The 27121-nt window shown below is 45.0% G+C and overlaps 1 protein-coding gene across 8 annotated transcripts in view; it reads left to right on the top strand.

Annotated features, from left to right (window-relative positions):
* tln2a (talin 2a) overlaps positions 1-27121 on the top strand; it is a 47945-nt gene that overhangs the window by 16124 nt on the left and 4700 nt on the right. For 3 of the 8 annotated variants that reach the window (XM_057025149.1, XM_057025146.1, XM_057025148.1), the window contains 51 exons: positions 1982-2178; positions 2838-2935; positions 3344-3473; positions 3756-3908; positions 4026-4168; positions 4256-4383; positions 4470-4533; positions 4610-4714; positions 8226-8381; positions 8486-8587; positions 8823-8899; positions 9999-10179; positions 10252-10365; positions 10462-10570; positions 10778-10986; positions 11216-11314; positions 11681-11848; positions 12438-12572; positions 12841-13000; positions 13779-13945; positions 15004-15132; positions 15235-15348; positions 15592-15705; positions 15941-16075; positions 16245-16373; positions 16482-16584; positions 16844-17052; positions 17505-17624; positions 17705-17902; positions 17975-18114; positions 18274-18367; positions 18501-18590; positions 18672-18794; positions 18870-19013; positions 19264-19425; positions 19535-19675; positions 19754-19935; positions 20860-20992; positions 21217-21318; positions 21502-21672; positions 21750-21896; positions 22243-22344; positions 22510-22629; positions 23040-23186; positions 23602-23768; positions 24742-24925; positions 25066-25191; positions 25687-25803; positions 25874-26059; positions 26159-26266; positions 26484-26595. In XM_057025149.1, the coding sequence (XP_056881129.1) occupies positions 2043-2178; positions 2838-2935; positions 3344-3473; positions 3756-3908; positions 4026-4168; positions 4256-4383; positions 4470-4533; positions 4610-4714; positions 8226-8381; positions 8486-8587; positions 8823-8899; positions 9999-10179; positions 10252-10365; positions 10462-10570; positions 10778-10986; positions 11216-11314; positions 11681-11848; positions 12438-12572; positions 12841-13000; positions 13779-13945; positions 15004-15132; positions 15235-15348; positions 15592-15705; positions 15941-16075; positions 16245-16373; positions 16482-16584; positions 16844-17052; positions 17505-17624; positions 17705-17902; positions 17975-18114; positions 18274-18367; positions 18501-18590; positions 18672-18794; positions 18870-19013; positions 19264-19425; positions 19535-19675; positions 19754-19935; positions 20860-20992; positions 21217-21318; positions 21502-21672; positions 21750-21896; positions 22243-22344; positions 22510-22629; positions 23040-23186; positions 23602-23768; positions 24742-24925; positions 25066-25191; positions 25687-25803; positions 25874-26059; positions 26159-26266; positions 26484-26595 (6883 nt within the window). In that variant the 5' untranslated portion in view covers positions 1982-2042. The other 5 variants (XM_057025151.1, XM_057025150.1, XM_057025152.1 and 2 more) reach the window with 4 other exon arrangements.

Below are 27121 nucleotides of genomic sequence, written 5' to 3'. Positions count from 1 at the left end.
TGATTTATTTATTCAAAAAGGATGATGCAAATACCCAAAGCATTCAGAGAAGAAACTGTAAATGCACCATGTAAAAGTATAACCTCTCATCTTCAACAATAAGAGCGGATTAGCCTCAGCTGTCACAGCAGGAAAGGGCATGAACAATGGTCTACAGCATATAATCAATCAATCAATCAATCAATCAATCAATCAATCTTTATATAGCATCTGTTAAAATCAAAATTGTTTCTAGGCACTTTACAGAATCCCAGAGCCTGACCCCCCAACAATCAACAGTGGATATTAGAGCCTTCAGTAGATGAAGCAGTGTGGGTGTGGTAAAAAGGAGGGTGTAAGTGTGTGTGTGTGAGCATGAGTGAGCATTCATGTGGGCATCCTGGAGACCAACAGCCTGAATATTTGTCCTACAACATTTCACACTGGCTCATGTCATTCTTCTGCTTGAATGATCAGACAGGTCTGATGTTGGTCTGACATGAAGACCAGCACAAACATTTTAAGGCCTGTATAGTTTAAATACATCCAACCTTTCCTGCTTCTTTTATTTGTATTTATTTTTAAATCATTTGGTAGTCCTTAAAATATAAAGAGTTGTTTTATTTTGGAAGGAAGCATGCACACAGCTAAGTCGATCCTATTCCTTTGATGTTTGTAGTTCATGTGCTGCCAGGGTGATGTCTTGACAGAATAGAAATGATAACGTTTTCATTTGAATTAGCTTTTGTAGACAGCAGAAGAGAAACTTCAGCCATGGAGAGTAGCAGAATCTCCCCCTAATCTCTCGTAAATGGGTCTGTGTTGTTCCAGTAGTTTATCATTAACAGACTGAACTGAATCCTGCTAAAGGACTTAAGGAACTTGAACTTGAGCTGAAAAGAGCTGCCGGTGTTGCTTTAGCAGCGCTGAGCGTGTGTTCAGGTCAAAGATGAATTCTTTGTAGTTTGAGGTTTGTTGCTAGTTTTGGTTGCCCTTTTCAATCTTTATCAGTAATTTGTACTTTTGCTGTGGTTTTGGTCCCAGTTTCATCCTGATTTCAAAAGATGTTTGTAATGGAACATGGAGCAGAATCAGGGAGCTTTAGATAAGCCTGACTGCAGTCTGTCAACACCTCTCGCACAGGAACCTGTTTATTGATGTCTGAGTCTGAGTCAGGGTCAGGGGCCTTGGCCAGGACTGGCCTCTCACCTTTGACCTACCCATCACAGAGGAGGTCCATGTTTCTCCAGACAGGAGACGCTATGTTCCTGAGGTCACTGCTTCCTCTGCTTCTGTGAATGCCAACGGTGTGTTTCTCACCTGTAGGTGTGAGCTGTCTGTACACAAGAGAACCTTTGTTTAACTCCTGACTGCAGAGTTTCTCTGCACATGAACCTGCTGCTCTGCTGCTCTGTACCCTAAACACACTAGGCTGATACTCATGGATGCATCAAAGGTGAATGACACACCACTGGTGGTCCCAGCGATCCCTGCAGTCTCAGCTTGGCTGCAAATAAGCAAACTGGGCTAATCCAGGAGTATGTTCAGGAATATAAGAATGTTCTCGTATCACCTGAAAGGAACAAACTCTCATGAAAAATGTAGAGTGGAGAATTTATTAGAAACCTGGTCTTGTGTTACTGCAGCTGCCCACCAGAGCGGCCTCTGAAATAATCTGTTACTCTATTATGAAGTAATTCAGGCTGCAGCTCTCTGTGGTTCATACTTTATCATTTACTTTATAATGTAATTTATAATACTTTATAATATAATTATGTAATTACATAATGTCTCTGTAATAAACAGATGTCTCAGGCTGACTGAATTTGATGATTGTTGATGTTTTGCCTCAGAACAGTTTGTCAGCAGCTTTCATTGCAGATCAAATGAAAGTAATTTATTATCATTAGGTGGAAAGTTGTCATATCAAAATGTTGTAGGTGATTTAAAGACCAGCAGAAATTTGATGAGTTCTATTAGCTTGTCTTATTCATATTTGCAGTGTCCAATAAACTCGCCTGACCACCCCGGGTGTCGCTGCAGCCCCATTCCAGCCGGCCAAGATGGTGGTACTGTCACTGAAAATATGCATCCGCCAGTGCAACGTGGTGAAGACGATGCAGTTTGAGCCATCCACGGCCGTCTATGACGCCTGTCGGATCATCAGAGAGAGGGTTCCTGAGGCCCAGACCGGACAAGGTGAGTGTTTTGTTTTTTCTTTCTTTGGGGGTGGGGGCTTTGGCTGCGTTTCTGATCAGCACATGTTGATTTAAATGTTCAATCAGCTTAAACTACCTTTAATACATTTAAAATGATGAGAGAATGTGAATTTTTTTACACATAAATTTTATACACTGCAATCCCTTCCAATCACAGCAGCTCTGATCTTTGCTACTCACCACCTTCCAAATTCCACCACTCATTTTTAAATCTGCAATAATAAACCTGAGCTTCTCACATGTGGACTTTTTAAAGCGTTAAATATGTTCATACGTGCTAAATGTGTTAAATATGTTCACATGTTAGACATGTTCACATGTTAGACATTTTCGCACATGTTACATATTTTCATGTGTGTTAGACATATTAACATGTGCTAGATATGGTCACGCGTTAGACATGTTCACACATGTTAGATATTATCATGTGTTTTAGACATGTTCATACATGTTAGAGATGTTCACAAGTGTTAGATATTGTCACATGTGTTAGACATGTTCACAAGTGTTAGAGATGTTCACATGTCTTAGAAATATTCACATGTGCTAGACATGTTCAGACGTGTTAGATATTGTCACAACTCTTAAATATGTTCACACATACGCCTGACATGCTGCTGTCCATCCTCACTGTTTCAGCCTCAGACTACAGCCTGTTCCTGTCTGATGAAGATCCCAGGAAGGGCATCTGGCTGGAGTCTGGCAGGACCCTGGATTACTACATGCTCCGCAATGGGGTAGAGTTTCTCAGCCACACAGGCGTCTTTATCTGTGGAGTTTTGCTGGAGAAGAAATTGAAAATAATTGTGATACTAAAGATCTGGAGCCCAGCGTAGTTCCTCAGGCAGGCTCTTTTGCTGCTCCTAGTTCTCCTGTGGGTTTGGAATCAGAACTCAAATTGCTTCTTCTCTATAAATCTTCTGAATCTGTCCCAGGGAGAAGCCACGGCTGAACACACGTGTTAGAGATGTTAGATATGTCCTTGTGTTTGGTGGAGAGCTGCTGTGCTGTATAACGTAGACCAATATTTTCTTCTTAACTCACTCTACACTCACACATTTGATAATTTTCTTTTTGCTTCTCTCTCTCTGACACATTGTTTTGCTTCTGCTTTGGATTTTTACTCAACCTTTTGCTTCCAACAGGACATCCTTGAGTACAAGAAGAAGCAGAGGCCCCAGAAAATTAAAATGTTGGACGGAGCCATTAAAACAATCATGTTGGATGACTCTAAAACAGTGGGAGAGCTGCTGGTCACCATATGTAGCAGAATAGGTCTGTAGATTCCCCAGTATTTTGTGTTCCCAAGGTAACCTTTTATAAATGTTAATGCATAATTGAAGTGACGTGTTTATACTTTAACAGTAAGAGCGAGATATGATAGTGTCCACTGGGTTTGTTTCGTCCACCTGGCCCAACCACTATATTGCTGAGGCTGATTCTTAGATGCTTTTTGGTGCAACGTTGTAGACTAACATCCTCCCTGAGGTTAAATAAGGTTAAACAAGAATCATGTTGTAGTAAATGCTGAGATTCTGCTGTTGTTTTTCAACTCAGGTATCACAAACTATGAAGAATACTCTCTGATCCAGGAGTCGGTGGAGGAGAAGAAGGAGGATGGGATGGGTACGCTGAAGAAGGACAGGACGCTGCTGCGAGACGAGAGGAAAATGGAGAAGCTGAAGGCCAAGTTACACACAGACGATGATTGTGAGTTGAAGCATGGCGTCGGCTGTGCTGTTTGTCTTTAGAACCTTGAGCTGCTTCCACTGCTTATCTTTCTACACCATCTCTCTTTAAAGAGGTTGTTGTGGCTTTTGTTGCCAGTGAACTGGCTGGATCACAGCAGGACCTTCAGAGAGCAGGGGGTGGACGACAACGAGACCCTCCTCCTCCGGCGCAAGTTCTTCTACTCTGACCAGAATGTGGACTCCAGAGATCCAGTCCAGCTCAATCTGCTTTATGTGCAGGTGTGACCTGGCTGTTGGTTATCGTGTGTGTGTGTGTGTGTGGGGGGGGGCCACACTGATGGGATGTTATGTTTTAATTTCTTGCAGGCCCGAGATGACATCTTGAACGGTTCCCATCCTGTATCTTTTGATAAGGCCTGTGAGTTTGGAGGCATCCAGGCACAGATCCAGTTTGGACCTCATATAGAGCATAAACACAAACCTGGATTCTTGGAGTGAGCCACACATCCAATAAACAACAACATTTGGAAATCATTGCTTCCTGTATTCATCTCAGCCTCTGCTGGCTTTACTTTTGCAGCCTGAAGGAGTTTCTGCCCAAAGAGTATATCAAGCAGAGAGGAGCCGAGAAGAAAGTATTCCAGGTGTGTACATATGACAGGTCACTAAATTCTGTGTCAAAAGTCAGTGAGCTGAACACGTGTTTAATGGAACTCGCAGGAGCACAAAAACTGCGGGGAAATGACGGAGATTGAAGCAAAAGTGAAATATGTCAAGCTGGCGCGCTCTCTGCGGACATACGGCGTCTCCTTCTTCCTGGTCAAGGTAAGGTGTCAGAGAGAAGCTGCACCAGCTTCTTCCATTAAAAGGATCAAGTGGAGGAAAAACAATGCCTCTAGTTGTTTTTGAATTATATCAATGAGAGAAGCAGATTTTTGAATTAGCTGAAATGAAGCTGGAGCTTTATATCTCTATAAAGCATGAAATCATTTCTCTGGGATTTGATCTTAACTGGATAAAAAAGTCTGGAGCAAAGCTCAGCAGGAGGTCTCTGCAGGTCTTCTGAACCAGGGTCAGAAACCGCTCCTCGTCTTCAGTGTAGATATGAAGAGAAATTATGGAGATGGCAATACTTTATATGATAAAATGTCAAATTTATATTATATATCAAATTTTCATTAGATATGCGATTAAAAAAACATTTGATTGTCAATTCAAATGCAGTAATTCAAAAATACTCTGACGTCAAGGGCTGCATTCAGAGTCCAGAGACGGTCGATCTTTGTCCAGATCTTCTCTGACTGGGATGTCTCAGCAACACGTGTGTAGTGCACTAGTTCATCATTGCACTGTCTCACTGTCATACTGTCTCAGTGGACTGCAGGTTCCTCTGGTGGGCTGCGGGGGATTGTGGGGGGCTGTGGTGGTCCATGGGGTCTTCTGGTGGGCTGAGGTGGGTTGTGGGGACCTGTGGTGGTCCATGGGGTCCTCTGATGGGCTAAGGTGGGTTGTGGGGTCCTGTGGTGGGAAGAGGTGGGTTGTGGGGTCTTGTGGTGGTCCATGGGGTCCTACAGGGAATTCTTGGGGGCTATGGTAGGTTGTGGGGTTCTGTGGTGGGTTATGGTGGTGGGCTGTGGGGGGAATGATATGGATCTCCTTCCTCTGAAGAAAGTCCAGTTCCCCACTGACATCTGCTGAAAGCAGTACTTTGGCTGATGCAGCACCAGCGCTGGTTATGTGACAGAGAGGTCCTCCATCTAAGATAATTTGTCCCCCAGAGGGCATCCTGTGGGAAGCCTTCCTGTCTGCCACGATGAATGACTTTCTGGCTTCATTGCAAAGCTTTTGTATAAAATGAGCTCATTTTTGGTGATGGCTGGGGAGAAGTCCCTTTCTTTGGTCTCTCTCAGCTTCTGCCAGACAGTTTTCAGCAGGTGTTTCCAGCAGAGATGTCCACACTCAACTTGTTTTTTTATACCCTAAAGCAGGGGTGGCCAACCTGTCAGAGCCTAAGAGCCACATTTTTTACTGTGTTATCCCAAAGAGCCACATCATACACATGGGCACACATGAACATCACCTCATCCCTTCCTCACACACACACAGACCTCTGCTTAGCCAGATTTATTGTAAATGTCACACACCAACATGATAATGACAGAATTTGACTTCTACAGACCACGGGCCAGTCATTTTCAACAATGAACATTGTGTGCACTGTCTCACACACAAAAACTCTCAATTCAACTAAGTCCACAAAAGAAAATATAATAATTAAAATATCTTTTTTTCTCTTACTATGCATGTTGCTTAGTGGGACTTCTGGCATTCCTTGATTTGAACAATCCTCTTCAAATCTGGCTTGTATTCAGTTGTTTCCAGGCAATTCTTTCACATGGGTGTCAGTCAGAACAGATCGATGCTTTGATTTCACATGTTTGAGGATAGAAAACACAGACTCGCAGACGTATGTTGACCCAAATATTGACAGTATCATAAGTGCAGCCCGTTTGACATTGGGCTATTTTTCCATTGGCACACTTTTCCAGAACTCAATGGCCCCTTCCCTTAAAGCAGGTTTCAGTTGGTCCTCCTCACAAAGATCGATAATCTCCAACTCAGCTGCAGCTTCATCTGTGACTAGCGGGGCTTTCAAACAGTGCGGCTTCACATTAAAAGGGGCGACGAGGAACGCAATCTGTGGCCTTTTCAGTTGTAGATCACGGAACCGGGTCACGAAGCTTTCGTGCATTTTTTCCCTGCCATTTTGAAGGCGAACTTGACACTAATTATTTACTCAAAAGATCTTGTCCCTACTGAGAAACGTTGCGGTATTTTCATCTAACGCGCATGCACGTTTGGCAAAAGTACCGTACTGAACTCAAGCGAAGCGAACACGCACATTAAAAAACACAAACCCAAATGTCGATATGAACGTTAGAGCCGCATGAAACCAGGCAAAGAGCCGCATGCGGCTCGGGAGCCGCGGGTTGGCCAGGCCTGCCCTAAAGAGTAAACGTAAAACTCGGACCGTTTCCTGGCATTGAGTCTCTATTCTCCTCCATCAAATTGATGTTGACCTGCCCACTTTTGTGGTTTTCGTTACCCTCAAGTTGGTTCCAGTGGAGCGGAAACCACACACAGGAGCTGCGATTTGCACCCTGAAGTGCTCTGCCCACAACCTCCAGAAGGCCTCACAGAGTTTACAGGTCCTCCAGGACATTTACACAACTCACCTCTCTGCCCTCAGTGTCCATCCAGCGTCTGTCCAGGGTGTTGCTTGGAAAATAAAAACTCCTCTCGACTTGTGGTGCAACAAGATGGAGACCTGAGTGGTTGAGTGGGGTAGAAGAGTTTAGTGGAACAAGGAAAAGATAAATAAGATGGATGATTTAGTAAACCTAATCTTCTGTCAGTGTTGGCAGGTCCCAGTAAGTTTTCAGCAGCTGTTTCTGTGAATTGAAATACTGCTACAGTTGATCTCATCTCTAAATAAAGTTTGAAAAGAATGTGGGCAAATGACTGAAGGGAGCGTTGGGTTGTACCGTGATTAAAATGTCCACTTAGTTCTTCTCTTAACACATAATGCATCAGTTTAAGCACAAATACACAGTAATGGCCAAAAGCTGCTTTAGAAGAGGACTTCATTTATGATGATATTACAACCCTCAGGAAAGTTAGCGGTTGTTAGTCTTTATAATAAATACATTTCTTTTCTGATCATCAGCAACATCACTGATGAGCTCAGAGAATCAAAGGGAAGTAATTCTTATCTTTCAATTTGCATTTTCATACTTGTATATCATGGAAACCTTGAACAGCTGTAATAATGACCATAAAGGTGGGAGGTTCAGCTCATTGTAATTGTGATGAAGTACTGAAAAATATACTTTTCTCTTAATAATAATGTTTGTAATGTGACTACAGGACTCTGCATCACTTCTGTACAGATGTGCACAATAGTGACAATAGATTCCATTGTTTACAGGTTTTATGTAACTTGACTCAAAGGCACAGCTGCAGAACTTGAAGCGCGTGTGTGTGTGTGTGTCTGTGTCTGTGTGTGTGTGCGTGCGTGCGTGTGCGTGCGTGCGTGTGCGCAACCACAACAAGGTGGTCAGTTGTAAATAAATGACTTGAGATGCTGCTTCACCACTGATGACACATCTGAACACATCTGAACCCAAATGGATTCCAGAAAGCTGATGCATTAATGCTTAATTTGATGATGTGAATGAGTTGCTCTGCAAAAAAACCCCAAACATTTAAACTCCACCGACACAGACTGAAACACACATATCATTCAGCATGTTTAACGCTGCTGATGTTCCTGCAGGAAAAGATGAAGAGTAAGAACAAACTGGTGCCACGTCTCCTGGGAATCACCAAAGAGTCTGTGATGAGGGTGGACGAGAGGACCAAAGAGGTGGTTCAAGAGTGGCCGCTTACCACTGTGAAAAGATGGGCAGCATCACCCAAGAGCTTCACGCTGGTGAGAAACACCATGTGTGTATATATGTGCGCAGATACACCTTTATCGTGCTCGAGAGCAATCGGCCAGATCTAGAGAGGAATACTCCTTCTGGGTGTTTGCAGGACTTTGGGGAGTACCAGGAGAGCTACTACTCTGTGCAGACAACGGAAGGGGAGCAGATTTCCCAGCTCATCGCTGGTTACATTGACATCATCCTGAAAAAGGTGACATTCCTCTGTAGACACGCAGGGGACAGTGCTGAGAGCCAGTAACTGCTGCTGATCGTTCATTGATCACTGGTCATCATTGATCCACCCCAATGGTCTCAGCACTCACTGCTTAAAGCCGTCTCTCACAGGGATTTATTTCTCAATCAAACATACCTATCTGTTCTCTTGTTACTCAGCCATTTCCTCCTTGAGTTGCATCATAAATTGTGTGTTCTTCTGTTTCCTGCAGAAGCAAAGCAAAGATCGCTTTGGCCTGGAAGGCGATGAGGAGTCCACCATGCTGGAAGAATCCGTATCCCCCAAAAAGTGTGTAAAGATAGTAGCTTTAACGTTGTTTCAGCCCATCAAGATGGTTGAACCAGATAGCTGACATATTCTAACTTATAATGATCTGATCAGCCAAAGAAAATGGGAGTTTCTTGCTTTACTATGTTCAAAACATCAAAAGATCTGGAGCTGCATTTAAACTCAAGCTTTGAAATATGTGAGTGTGTCACAAGGTCTTCCGCATAGATGTTTTCATATTTAAGAATGACCCTCACAGATGGTTGAAATTTTGCTGAAGTTGTCAGCAAACTAACATGGTTTTGCCGTATTTTCTGTAATGGTCCCTCTGTGCTAAACTGAGCAGCTAAAGGAAGCCAAAGATGCAGGCAGCTGTCGCCTTTTTCTTTGTCGTATTTGGTCACTTATTTCAAAAGGAGCTCTATAAATCAATAATTCTACTAAAAAAAGCTCTACAAAAGCCAGCAACTCAGATTAACCTCAATAAAGTCTGTGGCAAAATCCTGGTAGTGCTTTTATATGATCTCATATCAAGTCTGCAGTAGCAGGAATGGCGCCTCCATGTTATTGAATAGTCCAGCAAGGACCATATCATCCTGACCCCTTTTCTTTTAGCTTTAATTTCCTTTTCAGCAGCGTTCTTGAAGGCAGCACATCCATCCTACTGAAACTCATTTCCCCACATGAATACCTCAGTAGTTTGGCATTCTTCTGAGATAATCATTGTGTGAGCAAATTCTGCTGCACTACCTTAGTGAACAACATTTCACTATGAGAGGCAGATGACATCGTTGACTGTGGACTGTTGGTCAGCACTAACTAATAATGAATTCAGATCCCGGCTCAGTTCATCTGCCGCTTTGCCTTCAACATGGAAGAGCAGATCTGCATCTATCTTGGTGTCTGGCAGACAGACACAGCTCGCTGCTGTTATTGTTCTATCACTACTCAGCTGCAGTTGTACTGTATGTTGAATGGAAGTTTTGTGAAACAAGCTCTAATGGCTCTATGTCTGCTACAGTGTCTGATTCTAATCTTATACAAGAGGAATGTGTCTTATTTGTGGAGCTTCGCACCTCACCGCATCTTTTCATCCTCATTTATTGTTTCCTTTTGGAAGGTCCACCATCCTGCAGCAGCAGTTTAACCGAGTTGGCCGTGTTGAGCATGGTTCGGTGGCGCTGCCAGGGGTGATTCGATCCGGCTCCATTGGCACAGAGTTGCTCAGCGTGGGCACCATGCCATCTGCTCAGCAGCAGATCACCACGGGCCAAATGCACCGCGGCCACATGCCACCACTGGTGAGGCGGGTGATGCTCATACAAATTTCCTCTGCTGATGTTTGTAATTTTTTTATGTGTTTGAATATGTAGAGTTCAGCCCAGCAGGCACTGATGGGAACCATCAACTCCAGTATGCAAGCCGTGCAGAAAGCCCAGATTGACCTCGATGAGGTAGACAATCTGCCACCGCTGGGACAGGACATGGTTTGTGTCATTTTGAATGTTCCTAATATAGAGAAACGGTCCTCTTCTGCTACAGTATGTACTGATATTGGGTGTGGTCTTCTTCTGTGTATGCAGGCATCAAGGGTGTGGATCCAGAACAGGATGGACGAGTCCAAACATGAGATCCACTCCCAGGTCGACGCCATCACAGCAGGAACAGCTTCTGTGGTTAACCTCACGGCCGGTCAGTGACTGGGCGGATTTACATTTCCACCGATAACTGTCCCTTTGTAGAGTTCTGCCAGAACCACTCTGTCAGACCCATGTTAGTTCAGGTCCTGACAGCAGAACATCACGGATTAGTACCATTCCCACTGTTCACTCATTTTTTATCGCCCTCCACAAGTTATATCCAGGTTCTTCTGATGACTTTTACTGATTCTGTCCTCAGGCGACCCGACCGACACGGACTACACTGCGGTGGGCTGTGCCATCACCACTATCTCTTCCAACCTGACGGAAATGTCAAAGGGTGTGAAGCTGCTGGCTGCGCTGATGGAGGACGATGTCGGTGGGGGGAATGACCTGATGAGAGCAGCGCGGACGCTCGCTGGAGCTGTGTCGGACCTGCTGAAGGCTGTGGAACCTGCATCTGGAGAGGTGAGACATGGATCAGCTGACTGAACCACAGAACTGCATCCATTTACCCCTGATGCAGCTGCATTCCTGCTTGTGTTTCAGGATTTGAAATGTTCTAGGTTCTGTTGGGATGCTGTTGTGAATGCATCGTTCAGAATTTAATGCGTGGGCACTTGTCAACTGCTAGTCTACAAAATGTACAGACCTGTGACATCACGAAACTTAATGTGTATGTCTGTGTCTGAGACAGCCCAGACAGACTGTGCTGACAGCAGCAGGAAGCATTGGCCAGGCCAGCGGAGACCTCCTGCGCCAGATTGGAGAGAACGAGACAGACGAGAGGTTTCAGGTAACTCTGCAGTCTTTGCACCAGCTGCTGTGCAGGTTTCTCTGTAAATCGAGCTCAGCATTCAGTTTTTAACACCTGTTAATTTTGTGGGTTAACCCGCTGTTTTTCATTCGTGGTATTCAGGCCATAGTGCAACCCCCAGAAGGGCCATGATTATAGCTGTTCTTCATAAAATCAAGCATTCATGTGTTTCCTTTCTGTTCAGTGTTTTACATGTGAATTTCCAAGCTTTAGCCTGAAGGCCATAGTGACAATAAACTGATGCTGGATTGTATCCTGATCCTGAAGCTTCTATCTGTTGGTGTCGGTGCCACGTTTATATCTTATCTGCCGATGACATTGTGATGAGCTTGTTGGTTGTTGCAGGACATCCTGATGAATCTGGCCAAAGCAGTGGCCAACGCCGCCGCCATGTTGGTACTAAAGGCCAAGAACGTGGCGCAGGTCGCCGAGGACACTGTGCTGCAGAACCGAGTCATTGCTGCCGCCACCCAGTGTGCTCTGTCCACCTCTCAGCTGGTGGCCTGTGCCAAGGTCAGGATGTGTCTGGTTTACGCCTCAGCTACACCATCAAGCATCAAAAACATGCAATTCTGAGATGCCCACAAGTAAAAATATGTCATGTGACATGATTGTTTTCATTTGTGTATTTCATCTAGATGTCATTTATTGATCCCCAAACTGGTAAATGATGCTTGTTTGATGAAATTTCAGCAGCTACATATTTGTTGCTGTGTTATTTGGAGTGGCGCTTTTATGCATCCAGGCTGAGCTAAACTCCCTGAGTGCTCATCACATTTGCACATCTTTAATTGAACAACCCACATAGTTGCAATTAGTTAAATGCCCTCCTGGCTCTTCATTTGAATAATTGCATTTGCTAAACAAATCCTTTCCTCTCCGTTCAGCTCTGGTGAAAACCATCTGCTCAGTGTCTTTTCAACCTTCTTTATGTTGGATTAATCTCATTGAAAAGAACGCATTTACAAATGTCTGTGGATTTAGAAGAAATTCAATCTTTGCTTCTGTGTTTTGGCCTTAAATCAAACAGCAAACTTGCACTTCCCTTTTATTTAACATGTTTGGTTTCCAATTTGTTCTCTCTCACGATTGATTGTTGCAGGTTGTCAGCCCCACCATCAGTTCCCCAGTGTGCCAGGAGCAGCTCATCGAAGCTGGAAAGCTGGTGGATCGCTCAGTGGAAAGCTGCATCCAGGCCTGCCTCTCAGCCACAGAAGACGGCGAGCTGCTAAAACAGGTCATTCTATAAAACTGCATCAAGCTCAGCTCATTTCCCATTTTATTTTTGCTTGTATGTTAATATAACAGTTGAGTATGGGTATGAGTATGACAACAGTAATTGGTGACTCAGTTAGAATGCCAAGTGTCAGGCTGGTGCTTGTAATTAGTCTGTGTGTAAGAAGCATGAGGATCATGGGCCCTTGGGCCTCCACTGCTGATATCAGGGTGTAACGCAGCTTCAGCCTGACTGAACTAATGCTGATGATGCTGCTCCTGTCCTGTAGGTGAGCGCAGCAGCTAGTGTGGTGGGTCAAGCTCTGGAAGACCTCCTGCAACACGTCCGTCAGCACACAGCCAGGGGGGAGCCAATCGGCCGCTACGACCAGGCCACAGACACTATCATGACCGTCACTGAGAGCATCTTCAGCTCCATGGGAGATGCAGGTGATGATCAGATTTGTATGATGTCTTGAAAGATTGTTTAGACAACAGTCTAAATAAAGTCTGAATTTCTGTGTATCTCTTAGCATATGATACACTTTGCATGGCGATGGTATCAAGTGATGGAAGCACAGATTTGAGCTAGCAAGCATGACAGGAATGTTTGTAAATCAGAGTACATTAGAAATCTAATGAAAGTTCTTGACCACCGAAAAGGTCAAATCTTTCTTTAGCTCCAAGGCTTTTGACTGTGGTTCTGAATGGGCTGCTGACAGTAACGGTGAAGCCCCAGAGATAAAACTGGCTTCTGGGTTCTGACAGCTCTGCCTGACTGATGGAGCCGATAGACAAGTAGAACTGCTGTTTGCACCACAGAATTCATGAAGATAGCTGGGAAATATCACTTTTTAACAGCGTGTCAGGTTATAGGAAAACTGATGTGGGTCCAAATGTGAAACATGAAATGGAGAAAAGCAGTCCGTCACACATCAGTTGTATCTCTTGTGGCATTCTGGGACGGCTTTCATGGAGGGAATACAGACAAAAAACCTTTCTTATCCTTTTGGTCTTACCTCATTAGCCTAATAAATAGAATGTTTTCAAAAGCATTTTGGTTCAGATATTATACACCCACAACAGGAAACGGTGCAGGTGGCATAAAACACCCTCAATCCGGAGAGCACTTTTTTAATCTGAAGACAGAATGTGTTTAAAAATAATTTCAATATTTTATGGCAAACTTTAAACTTTACCTTTGGCTCGTTGCCTTGTCTCCACACAGGAGAGATGGTTCGCCAGGCTCGGGTGTTGGCCCAGGCCACCTCAGACCTGGTGAACGCCATGAGGTCAGATGCCGAAGCTGAGGTGGACGTGGATAACTCGAAGAAGTTGCTGGCAGCTGCTAAACTGCTGGCTGATGCGACTGCGAGGATGGTGGAGGCAGCAAAGGTGAACCAGTAAAGCATTTGAGTGCTTTTGCTCAAAAGCTGTCAAAAAAACAGAAATTCTAATCAATCCCCAGTTCGTGAAGTTGACCCCTGCATGTGTTTTCTATTGAAAATATTCAGCAATATGAAAAACTTTTGCTTCTAAGTGAACTTTCCAAACAGTAATGCGCTTTGAAAAGCCTCGTGGCTTCTGGTTCTGTTGCTGAAATCCTTCAGATGGCTCGCTACTTGTAGCTACTGCTACACACATTTACGTCCTTCGCAACAAAACAATGAGCCCCTTCTGCTGCGGTGGCTCTGCTCGATGTTACAGGACAAGGAATGTGGTAAATAACCAGCCACAACATCCAGATAGGACGCAGAGATCCAGTATGTGGTCCTGCACCAGCTCTCTATCTCGAATCTCTCCACATCAGCCCCGTTAGCTGTCCACAGAATTGCAGCATTGTTAATAAATGGGGGAAGTTAACTGCTGCCCTGTAGCTGGGTGCTGTTCTACAGAGTGCTACCTCTTAGCTTCTGAACTGCATTTTTCACAACTTAAGTGATACTCATGATGTTGTCGGCAGTGACATTACTATGAATAGTGCTTTGATATGGTTTCTCTGTGTTTATCATTGTCATGTTCTCTTCTAGCACCATCTGTAGGACTGAGCTCTGTATTTCTTCAGCTGCAGGTTAAGCTTGCCATTTTCTAGTTAACATGATAGCAGCGAGCTTATCTTCCAGCACAACAGCAGGAGACACAGGCGCTTTAACTGTGCTGCTGGATTCATGAACAAATGATAAAGTGCTCGCTGACATTTGGAGTCGTCAAAAGTGCAGATTTTTCTGACTGAATTTTGGTCATTTTCACACAGATCTATAATACATGATTGTCATAACACTGAACATGGGAGGCCAAAAAGTGTCTCAAAGCAGATGTAAAAGTTTGAAAGCAGATTATGAAAAATACTGCATTTTAAAAATGATACAGAAGCAGGAAAATACTGTTAATTTTGTTCCCCATAGCCATCCTCTCCTTGGTAATTATTCATGTTTGTTTGTGTGTGTTGCCAGGGCGCCGCGGCGTACCCAGAGAATGAGGACCAGCAGCAGAGATTGAGGGAGGCAGCGGAGGGTCTGAGGGTGGCCACCAATGCTGCTGCGCAGAACGCTATCAAAAAGAAACTGATTAACAGACTGGAGGTCAGTGAAGTCAAATCTGAGCAGACGACAAGACACTTGTGCATTTACAGATTAACGGACTACAGAAGACACAGTTTTCAAGCATTCTTTCTCTGTCCTTAGAATGCTGCCAAGCAGGCTGCAGCTGCAGCCACACAGACCATTGCTGCTGCTCAGAACGCTGCTGCCTCCAACAAGAACACGGCTGCACATCAGCAGCTGGTGCAGAGCTGCAAGGTGAGAGGCCACCAGGCTTATTAAACAGATGCCCACTATCACCTGGAGATTAACTACGCAAATATTAGAAGTTCAAATTAACATAATCCTAAAACAAATGGATCACGATTTGTATGCCACCACGGTGACATTCATCACTTTTTTGATGTGTGTTTTTACTTAGTTGTGTCTGCTGTTTGGGTCTGTTTGATTCCGAGATGATCTAACAGGCTGTATTGAAGACCGTGTGTCTCGTGTGTGTAGGCAGTGGCGGACCACATTCCACAGCTGGTGCAGGGGGTGCGTAGTAGCCAGGCCAATCCTGAAGACCTCAGCGCACAGCTAGCGCTCATCGTTGCAAGCCAGAACTTCTTACAGGTGCAGTTCAGAGACACACAGAGAAGATGTTTTTTAAAATCTTCTCAGTAAAACCTCACGTCCCAATTCGATCCTACATCCAGGCTGATTTAGATTATAAATAGTTTATTTGGGGCCTCTTAGCTCTGTCTAGAAAGCAGCACTGATTTTAATCCCCACATAACTATGCTGGGCTCTTGCACCCTCATGTGAATCAACAATTATTTTATTATTTTTTAAATTTTATTTTGTTTAGCCCGGTAGTAAGATGGTGACCTCAGCCAAGTCATCTGTTCCCACGGTGACGGATCAGGCTGCAGCCATGCAACTGGGTCAGTGTGCCAAGAACCTGGCCACCTGTCTGGCAGAGCTGAGAACATCTGCACAGAAGGTAGAGCACAGAAAGATTATATCCAGTTTTTTACCTCCACAGATAAGCAGCCATCTTCTGCTGGCCTCAGTTGCAGGACTGATAGCGAAGGTTTTCTTTTCTTTGTGACATTAATAGAGCTTGTGTCAAAGTGATGTATGTATTTTTGTTGTCTTTCTTAATTTTACAGGCTCATGAAGCCTGTGGCCCCATGGAGATCGACTCTGCTCTCACAGCAATCCAGACTCTGAGGAGTGAGCTGCAAGATGCCAAGATGGCGGCGGTTAACACCCAGCTGAAGCCGCTGCCTGGCGAATCAGTGAGTGATATAGGTAGCAGTAAGCCGTGTTCGGTGGTTTCGCCCTGATATTTCGATCCCAAGATGTCATTTTTCCATTTGTTCTCGATTTGAAACCCTTTACTTTAGTTGGAAAAGTGTGCTCAAGATCTGGGCAGCACCTCAAAGTCAGTGGGATCCTCCATGGCTCAGCTGCTCACATGCGCTGCACAAGGAAATGAACATTACACAGGTTTGTGCTGCTTCTTTAGAATAAAACTTTTCTGAGGATTTTCTGAGTGATGCTAATGACAGTCCTCACAATGACCCTTGTTCTTTTATTGGGTAAATGTGCACTTTTGGCTTTCAGAACAGACTCCACATGAAGATTCTTTCTGTTTAAAATTTTCACTGGAAGCATCATGTGTCCCTTTTATTTTGCACCTATTCATGATTCGGTTTTACCTTGAGGAAGAGATTTAGTTTGTTCATCTCTGTCTGATTCTGTGCAGGAATTGCAGCCAGGGAGACGGCCCAGGCCCTGAAAACTTTGGCGCAGGCAGCGCGGGGCGTCGCCGCCTCCACCACAGACCCAAAAGCCTCCTCCGCTATGTTGGACTCAGCGCGAGATGTCATGGAAGGTTCAACGCTGCTCATCAAAGAGGCCAAACAGGTGCTGGTTTTCCCCGGTGATGCTGAAAGCCAGCAGAGGCTGGCACAGGTGAGCCTTGAGGGGGATGAAGGATGTTTCATGAATGTACTTTAAGGTGAATTCTTGGACGTGCACAAACAGGAAGATCAAACACACAAAAAAACATATTGCTATTGAATGAACGTGTGCATCAGTTCAGCTGTGCATGCAAGGGAACAGCTGTCAAACGCAGTTAGCGACTCATTATTAAACCTCCAAATGCATCAATTATTTATCTCTGGGTCTGCAAAAGTGATTTATTGGTTCTAAAACGCAAACAGAAATAAGCTCTGTTATATTCAACTGGCTGATGTTGAGAAGCTGGGTTTGTTAAAGTAAGCAGCAGCTCCTGTTCTGGCTTTGGAGGACACCGGTGTTGAGAGAAGAAAAAAAAAACAGAAAGCCTAAAAAATATTTATTCGTCTGTGAGCCTATTCAGACTGATTGTGCTCAGGCTGCTGTAAAGCTTCCTTGTTCTCCAGGTGGCCAAGGCTGTCTCTCACTCCCTGAACAACTGCGTCAGCTGTCTGCCTGGACAGAAGGACGTGGACATGGCTCTCAAAAGCATCGGAGAGACTAGCAAAAAGCTGCTGATTGACACTGTGAGTTTGCCTTTTCTTCTTAACCCAGAGGTGAAAGATAATTATGGAGTTTCAACTTGTCCTCCTGTTTTCTTTTTCAGATCCCTCCAGCTTCCAAGTCTTTCCAGGAGGCCCAAAACGACCTGAACCAGACGGCCGCAGACCTGAACCAGTCAGCGGGTGAGGTGGTCCATGCCTCCAGAGGGCCTAGCAGCCAGCTGGCAGTAGCTTCTGGAAAGTTCAGCCAAGACTTTGATGAGTTCCTGGATGCTGGCATAGAGATGGCCGGCCACACTCAGGTCAGTGGTGTTGTTATGAGCTCAGTTCAAATGCACAGAGTCTGTCATGACATTTTGCTTGTGTCCTTTTAGAAAAAAGATGATCAGGTGGAGGTCATCGGTAGCCTGAAGAACATCTCCATGGCCTCCAGCAAGTTGCTGCTGGCAGCTAAGAGCCTATCTGTTGACCCAGCAGCAGCCAATGCCAAGAACTTGCTGGCTGCTGCTGCTAGGTATAGTTATTACATAATATGAGAAAATGATGAGGCAGAATAAAATACATATTTTATTTAGTGTTTCATGAGTCTAATTATGAAGCACGTAATCAGTTATTTCCAACCAATGAAGCTTCATAAAGAGTATTGTGGATTCTCCTCTATTCCTTGTTTCAGGGCTGTGACTGACAGCATCAACCAGCTCATCACCCTGTGCACGCAGCAGGCTCCAGGCCAGAAGGAGTGTGACAACGCGTTGAGAGAGCTGGAGGTGACCAGACCTGACTGTCAGAAATGAGGATAATTATTGGGGATCATGACTGAAAAAGCCTTGAGCGGAGGCCAATGGAATCCCTAAGCTACAGTTCAAAATAACCCCGACTTTCCTGCTCTCATCTTTGCAGGCTGTCAGAGGAATGTTGCACAACCCCAACGAGCCAGTCAGTGACCTCTCCTACTTTGACTGCATCGAGAGCGTGATGGGGAACTCTAAGGTAGGCCCTCAGAGATACAGCTGAAACCAGATACCGAGACAAGCCACCTTTCATCCTGGGCATCCACTCCTCTCCATCCAGGTCCTGGGAGAATCCATGGCAGGGATCTCCATGAACTGTAAGAACGGAGACGTGGCTGTGTTCGGAGACTGTGTGGCATCTGCTTCCAGAGCCTTGTGTGGCCTCACTGAAGCTGCAGGACAGGTAAGATGCTCAAACAGCACAAGTGCTTCTTGCCTACTGCTTGTTTTTGTTGATGGCAGTATTTTGTCCTCACAGGCAGCCTACCTGGTTGGTGTGTCAGATCCCAACAGTCAGGCAGGACATCAGGGGTTGGTGGATCCAGTCCAATTTGCCAAAGCCAACCAGGCAATCCATATGGCCTGTCAGAATCTTGTAGACCCAGAGAGCAGTCCCTCCCAGGTACACACACCCTCGCTGTGACTATAAAGCATAAAAGTATACCTATGAAGGTCTGCTCTGGTTTTGGGACTACAGAACAAATCTTGCTCAGGGCCACCAAAATCCTAGTGCCAGCCCTGAAAAGAGGATATCAACACATTATTCTAACACTTTAGTAGAAGTGATTTCTAATATCATGATATCAGAGCATGTTTAACTGCGTCCAACCTACTAATAAGTTGGTGAATCTCACACACTTTGTGTGGACCAGGTTCTCTCTGCAGCCACCATTGTTGCTAAGCACACCTCCGCTCTCTGCAACGCCTGTCGTCTGGCATCGTCCAAGACAACCAACCCAGCTGCCAAGAGACATTTTGTCCAGTCGGCCAAGGAAGTAGCCAACAGCACGGCCAACCTGGTCAAAACCATCAAGGTAGAATGACCTGACCACCAACCAAATTTACATGTGGTTATGGTGATTGTGAGCTCTGTGGACTTGAGTTTTCCATTATATATCACAGTCTGTCTCGGTCCTTTACCAGGCTTTAGATGGAGATTTCTCTGATGAAAACAGGAACAGCTGTGGTGTCGCCACAGCGCCGCTAATTGAAGCTGTTGAAAATTTGACTATATTTGCCTCCAACCCGGAGTTTGCCAGCGTCCCTGCTCAAATCAGCCGTGAGGTACAACCACGCGAGCCTCTGCGGAACAAGTGGACACCGTCCAGATTCCGGTCTTATTCATGTCCTCGTCTGTTTTAGGGTGCTGCAGCGCAGGAACCCATCCTCCAGTCTTCCTGCTCAATGCTCGACAGTTCCTCCCACCTGCTGAAGACAGCACGCTCGCTGGTCATAAACCCCAAAGACCCGCCGACATGGTCGGTTCTTGCCGGTCATTCTCGCACCGTGTCTGACTCCATCAAGAGCCTGATCACAGCTATCCGGTCAGTGAACTAAAAGAGAAGGATACAAACAAAATAACGAAAAAAACGTTTTTGTTTTGTTGCTTTTTAGTTGGGGAATTTTACTGCTCATACAAGAGAAGTTACTACAAAATATCTCAGCTGACCCACAGGCATCTCTCCACTCTTAAATTCTGTATCACACATACCGGTAGTTGTGTTTTTACACATATATTTTTCAGTCTTTCTGATTCACACCTGATTCACAAACAGTTCACTAAGGAGGAGAAATTGTGTCAATTGGAAGTTTTAATTCCATCTGCAGTTGTGTAACACCTGAAAGAAGAGTGTAGTGTCAGTGCGGAGATACAAATTCAGAAACAATGATTGTTCTTCATCCTCATCTGTTCTTTATCACATTTATTGAGCACAACTGATGCTCACAAGAATCCTGTAGTCAGATCTGCTGCATTTTAATGCTCCTGCTCAGATGGTGTTATAATGCTGTTAGTTACACATAGGAGAAAGTGGTGCACCATGGTGCTTGGCCATAAATGTTGATGTTAGCTTTTTGTGGTGCTGCTGGAGGTCAGCTTTCAGCAGATGTGATCTGATATCTGATATCTGACCCACCATCGCCACCCTAGACTCAGCCACCACCACCCCCACCACCCTAGACTGAGCCACCACCCCCCCTAGACTGAGCCACCAAGACCATCACCACCCTAGACTGAGCACTACTACAACCCTTGACTGAGCCACGACCACCAGCACCACCCTCGACTGACCCACCACCATCCTAGACTCAGCGACCATCACCACCCTAGACTGAGCCCCCACCACCCTAGACTGAGCCACCATCACCACCCTAGACTGAGCTACCACCACCACCCTAGAGTGAGCTCCCCCCTCTCTTTCTCTCTATGACATCATCCCTGAACTTTTCTTCCCCCCCCTGCCGCTCAGTGACAAGGCTCCGGGCCAGCGCGAGTGCGACTCCTCCATCGATAAGATCAACAAAGGTATCCGGGACATCGAGCAGGCCTCTCTGGCAGCAGTCAGCCAGAACTTACCCAGCAGGGATGACATATCACTGGAGGTAAAGGGCCATCAGAAAATGACGTGTGGTTTTTTTCCAGGCAACCAGTTGTTGCTCCTGTTTCAATTTCGGTTTTCCTTCTTTGGTTGTTTATATCTCTCCTTCACTTTGGCCTTCTCTGGTGGATTCTGTCAGTTCTAATTAGTTTTTCTTCTTTCTTGTACTTACAAAGCTTTTTTGGATGCACTTGATGGTAGAAATAACAGTGCTGTTTCTCTTTTGAGGCGCTACAAGAGCAGCTCACATCCACCGTGCAAGAAATTGGCCATTTAATCGACCCCATTTCCACTGCTGCCAGAGGCGAAGCTTCCCAACTAGGACATAAGGTAAATGGGGCAGAGAGTTAATTACTCGACTTTAAAGCTGGAGATTAATGGCGCAACAAAGTAATGTTTGCCGTAATACACGCTCTTTCTAGCATTTCAACTGAGCCATTTGGACAACGTTGATATTCTTTTGAGAGCCAAGTATCGCCAAGTTTCACTGAATGTCCCGACCCTTTTCAACAGGTGACCCAGCTGGCGGGTTACTTTGAACCGCTGATCAAGGCCTCTGTGGGGGTGGCATCCAAGCTGAAGGACCACCAGCAGCAGATGACATTCCTGGACCAGACCAAGACTATGGCTGAGTCGGCTCTTCAGATGCTCTACGCTGCCAAGGAGGGAGGCGGAAACCTGAAGGTAGAAGAGCTGCTCTGCTGCCCTGCTCCACGTTGGAGGTGATCTGCTAATTCTAAATGTGCTGTGGTCACATGCAGGCGTCACATACCCACGATGCAATAGCAGAGGCAGCCATGCTCATGAAGGAGGCTGTTGATGATATCATGGTGACACTCAACGAAGCGGCTAGTGAAGTGGGAATGGTGGGAGGAATGGTGGACTCCATTACAGAGGCCATGGCCAAGGTCAGGAGGTGCACGGCAAAGTTCTAATTACATACACACACAATTCTTACTGGTTCGGGTAATCTCATAAAGAGCTGAGAAGACTCTGCTCCAGTCTGGGCTTATGAAACTTTTTGTTTGGTCATTGCACATTTTGTTGATGCTGCTGTTAAAATGTCATGAAAAAGCGACATGGCTACCCGGAGCTATGCTGCATAGTGTTCAGATGTAAAACAGCATTTATGCAGGCAGATGGCTTCTGTCCACACTTGCTAAAGACCTGAATCATCTTTCTGAAAATGTTCATTCATTTGATTTAGTCAAAGGACCAAGAGTCCTGTTAAGAGTCCTGTTTGTCTCTCATCAGCTGGATGAAGGATCACCGTCTGCACCGGAGGGCTCATTTGTGGATTACCAAACCAGCATGGTGAAACACTCAAAAGCCATTGCTGTGACTGCTCAGGAGATGGTAAACATTCAGAAGACTGTTGTTTAGGCTCTTGGATCTTTTTAGAGGAAATGCTTTAATATTCAGACATGAATCAGCTATTGATTCTATTTTGAGTTGGATCCATATGTGAGATGAAGACGTGTTTGCATTTGCGCTGAGGGTCCTTGTGCTGTTGCACCTCAGATTACCAAATCAGTGACATGCCCGGATGAGCTGGGAGCTCTGGCGTCTCAAGTGACCGGAGACTACAGCCAGCTGGCGGTTCAGGGACAGCTAGCTGCTCACACTGCTGAGCCAGAGGAGGTGAGGATGTCCACAAAGACTTGGAGTGATGCGATGATCTGTCCTATTCTTCCCTCTCAGCAGTGGCGGCTGGTACTGATGACATGTTCCAGTCATGTTTTCAGGTTTTTCCCATCAGTATTAATGTGATCTATCAGGAAATGTTTTAACCTTCACAAGCATTCAGATTTTAGCCACACATCAAAGCAATTTGACAATATTTGAGTTTTGCACCAATAGTCCATCTAGTTCAAAACCATGCTGACGCTTTAGATCTTAAGTGATGCTGGGAAACATCTGAGTAACCTACCTAAGGTTCGGTTAACTGCAGCAGCCTGCCATCTTATTCTTGATAGACAGATTTTAGTTTCTTTCTCTTTTTCACAAGAACAGTAACTCAGAACATTTCATCTGTACTGTCTATCTTCCAGATTGGTTTCCAGATTAAGACTCGGGTGCAGGACCTGGGACACGGCTGTATCTTCCTCGTCCAGAAGGCTGGAGCTCTACAGATCACTCCCTCTGACAGCTTTACCAAACGGGAGCTCATAGATTGTGCCCGTGTTGTCACAGAGAAGGTATTATGAAGCTTTCCTGCTTCGGTTCCTCTAAACTCCTGCTGGGTTATTCTTGATTTGTGCAGTAAAGCTCCACCTCTCCCGAGTTTCAGAAGCAAAGCTCTTGTTATGGTAGCAATAGCATAAGAGGGTTTTTAGCCGTATTTTTTTATCTCATCCTTCCTGAATTAGAACATTTAAAACCAAATTTTTAGCTCAAAACAGAACTTCAAATGCCACCTGTGTAATTCAGTCCTTTGGTAAATACGGAGACAGGCAGGTCTAATATAGAGTCATCCAAGATGAATTAAATCAAACTTGACTAACTTGCAATGTTCCTAAGTCACCAGCCATCATGGAACAAAGCAGGTGGCAGCAAGGAGGCATGTGAAAATTAACTCTGTCACCTGGATGAATTGTATGTTGTCTGTCCCAGGTGTCCTTGGTGCTCTCTGCCCTCCATGCTGGCAACAAAGGCACCCAGGCTTGCATCACAGCAGCTAATGCAGTGTCTGGTATCATTGCCGATCTGGACACCACCATCATGTTTGCCTCCGCCGGCACACTCAATTCGGAGAATGAGGAGTCCTTTGCTGACCACAGGTGAGCGTCTGAAGCTGGGTGATGGGGAGTCCAGGCAGACATCACCAGGCCCGCCAGTGCAGAAGAGACTGGAATCAAAGACAAAAATATCTGAAGTCAGAAAGTACAAAAAATATGCTCATGCTCTTAAATTTTGTCCCTGCTGATGTGCGATTGAAGAGACAGAAAAAAAGAAACTATTTTAAAAGTCTTTAATAATCTCATATAACCCTCTGGCTGATGTTCAACACAGCAACTCGCAATCATCAGAATTTGTTCAGATGACCTGACCCAAATTCTATCAAATCAAAGCAGCCTCACATTTCTCAACAAGTCCCCAAATTTTACACTTTGGATTTTCAATTTTCTTTCCTGTAAAAGTTTGGGATTTTGTGTCATGATTAGATTATCTCAGTTTTTGCTTTTTCTGATAGCATCGCCGTGTCTTTTCTGAAACAGCTGTGATCTTTGTTCAGCAGCATTTTGGAGCTGAACGTGTGACGGCAGTTTGCTCCTGGATGAACCAGCATGTTTTGGTTCATACCACTTCTCTAACATTCAAAAACATTCATTCCCGCATTTGGCTTCTTTCAAACTGAAAGAATTGAGTGAAGTCATCTCAGTGGCCGAAATTATTTCCGAAATAAAGAGATGTTCTTTCTCTAGGGAACCAGGTCACTACCTCTGACTCTGGTCACGCTGGCCCAAAACCTAAGGTATCAGCTGCAGCAAAAGAAGCTTTGACATGCTGCCCACCAAAAGTGATTTACCCGCATCGATTTAGACGGGTAAACCTGTGCTTCCAGCACTGAAGAACCCGAACCAAACCACTGACAAGAAAATCAAGAGTAAACTTTATAAAATGAAGATGATTTTCACTGTAGCCTGTCAAAGAAATCCGTCACGTTGCCAACTAGCATTCACACATTTACACTTTAGTTCTGCTGAAATCCTTGAAAGCAAATGAAACCTTTGTTTTCGTGCCTTCTCTTAGGGAGAATATTTTAAAGACAGCTAAATCTCTGGTTGAGGACACAAAGATGCTGGTGTCTGGTGCAGCTTCCAGTCAGGACAAGCTGTCTCAGGCTGCGCAATCTTCTGCCAAAACCATTACCCAGCTAACAGATGTGGTTAAACTGGGAGCTGCCAGCATCGGCTCCGACGACCCAGAAACACAGGTTAGCTGGGACCATTCTTCTGCTTCATATTTCTTTCAAATTGCACCTCTGTCCTCTCAAATATGGATGCTGAGCGGTAACCTTTCCGGTTAACTCTCCATCTGGGAGCACCTGCGATAATTCTGTGCCTTTTTCTCTAGGTGGTTCTGATAAATGCTGTGAAGGATGTGGCAAAGGCTCTGGGTGAGCTCATTAGTGCCACCAAATGTGCTGCTGGCAAGGCAGCTGATGATCCATCGATGTACCAGCTGAAGAGCGCCGCCAAGGTGAGCCACACAAAAGGTTATTTACATGATACAGCATCCGACCACGTGTTAGATGTGCATCATTTAATCCAGCAGCAGCCAAACTGCTGTGAAATATCTCATCAGCCTGTTTATGGCTTGAACTGAGGACGTTGTCACTGTTAAGGATGACGGGAAGCTGGGATTAATATCGCTCAGCTAACATGCAGAGATAGCGGTTCATTATCACCTCCTGCTGTGATCTTTCTCAGCCCAATGTTTTGAGGATTTTAACACTGCTTACCCACATTCTATTCATAATAAGATGGAGGGAAAAATCTTGTAAATCAAGTTTTAGTTTAACTTCCTTCCCTGATACCTGTGAGGCTTCTTTGTGGATTATCTTTGAGTTGCTGTAGTGTAACCCTAAAGTTCTATCAGTGGAAATGATTTGCTAAGTGCACCTAGAATGAAAGATGTTTTGGCAGGAGACAGATGTGAGAAAGATGTATTTTTATCTGTTGTGTCATTCATCAGGTGATGGTGACCAACGTGACGTCGCTGCTGAAGACTGTGAAGGCTGTAGAAGATGAGGCCACTCGCGGCACCAGAGCCTTGGAGGCCACAATTGAGTGCATCAAACAGGAACTGGCGGTGAGGAAAGCAAGTGATGCTGAGAAACATTTCAAATAACAATAGAATTCTTTTTATTTTCCTCCCTCAGCTTTTCCAGTCCAAGGATCCACCTACCAAGACCACCACACCTGAGGAATTTATTCGCATGACAAAGGGCATAACCATAGCAACTGCTAAAGCAGTGGCTGCTGGGAACTCTGCACGACAGGAAGACATCATCCATACAGCCAACCTCAGCCGCAAAGCCATGTCAGACATGCTCAGCACCTGCAAGGTTCTCTTTCAACTTTACTGTGATGACAAAGGAAAAATCTTCATGTCGACATTATTTCAGGGAATTTTCGCTCTTGAACCGGGTCTGTGTGTATTTTAGCAAGCGGCCTACCATCCGGATGTCAGCGAGGAGGTGAAGAACAGAGCACTGATGTTTGGGTCACAGTGTGCAACCGGATACATCGACCTGCTGGACCATGTTCTACTGGTGGGTTGACTGCAGCAAGGGACATTTCTTGCTTTCGATGTGCAATGAGTTTTAAAAAGCTTTAAATAGAAAAACACACTGTTAGATGCTGAAGGTACACACAGCAGGTAGACAAAGATTCCTTAAACTAATGTGGATATGCACCTCCTGGTTCAAATCTGGCAATGGCTGTGATCATAAGGATTGTTGTTGAGGATGTGCATATGTGATCCTGTAGGTTCTGCAGAAGCCCAGTGCAGAATTCAAGCAACAGCTGGCAGTTTGCTCCAAACAAGTGGCAGGCGCCGTGACCGAGCTCATCCAGACGGCCGAAGCCATGAAAGGTAGCTGTGTCAATCGTGAGCACCAGCAGCAGTCATGTTTTAAATATCTAAGGCTCCAATAATGTAATGATGATGAACTCATGGAGAAGGAGGCTCCAACTCCTGTAACCCTAAATTTTTAATTGCCAACAAACAAATAGATAAACAGTGCAATGCTTTAATTGATCTCATGGTAATGTTCCTGTCCTCCTTCTTTTGCTACAGACGGCGGTAAGTTAGCATCATTTTCAGCTGTTGAACACTCTTTTGAGTGCTAACAGGATTCATTTAATCTCACTTTGAAATCCAGCCGCTTGCTGTGTTGTCTAACGCAGACTCGGCTCCATCTGCCACCCCGCTTTACTCCGTATGCATCACATTCGAAAGAAATCACTCCATCTTTGGTGCAGTGAATGCTGCGTTGTGGCCTCCATCATCTATGCATGAGATGCTGTGTTTTTGTGTGTGAGATCAGCTGGTTTTGTTGGCATGACCCTGTGATGTGCTGCTCAGGAGGTACATTTTAATTTGGGCTCTTGTAAACATGCTTCAG

This window comes from Takifugu flavidus, chromosome 2 (assembly GCF_003711565.1).
Source record: "Takifugu flavidus isolate HTHZ2018 chromosome 2, ASM371156v2, whole genome shotgun sequence".
Classification (NCBI taxonomy): domain Eukaryota; kingdom Metazoa; phylum Chordata; class Actinopteri; order Tetraodontiformes; family Tetraodontidae; genus Takifugu; species Takifugu flavidus.
The sequence above is the reverse complement of the archived record's forward strand: the minus strand, read 5'-3'. Positions and strand labels throughout refer to the sequence as shown.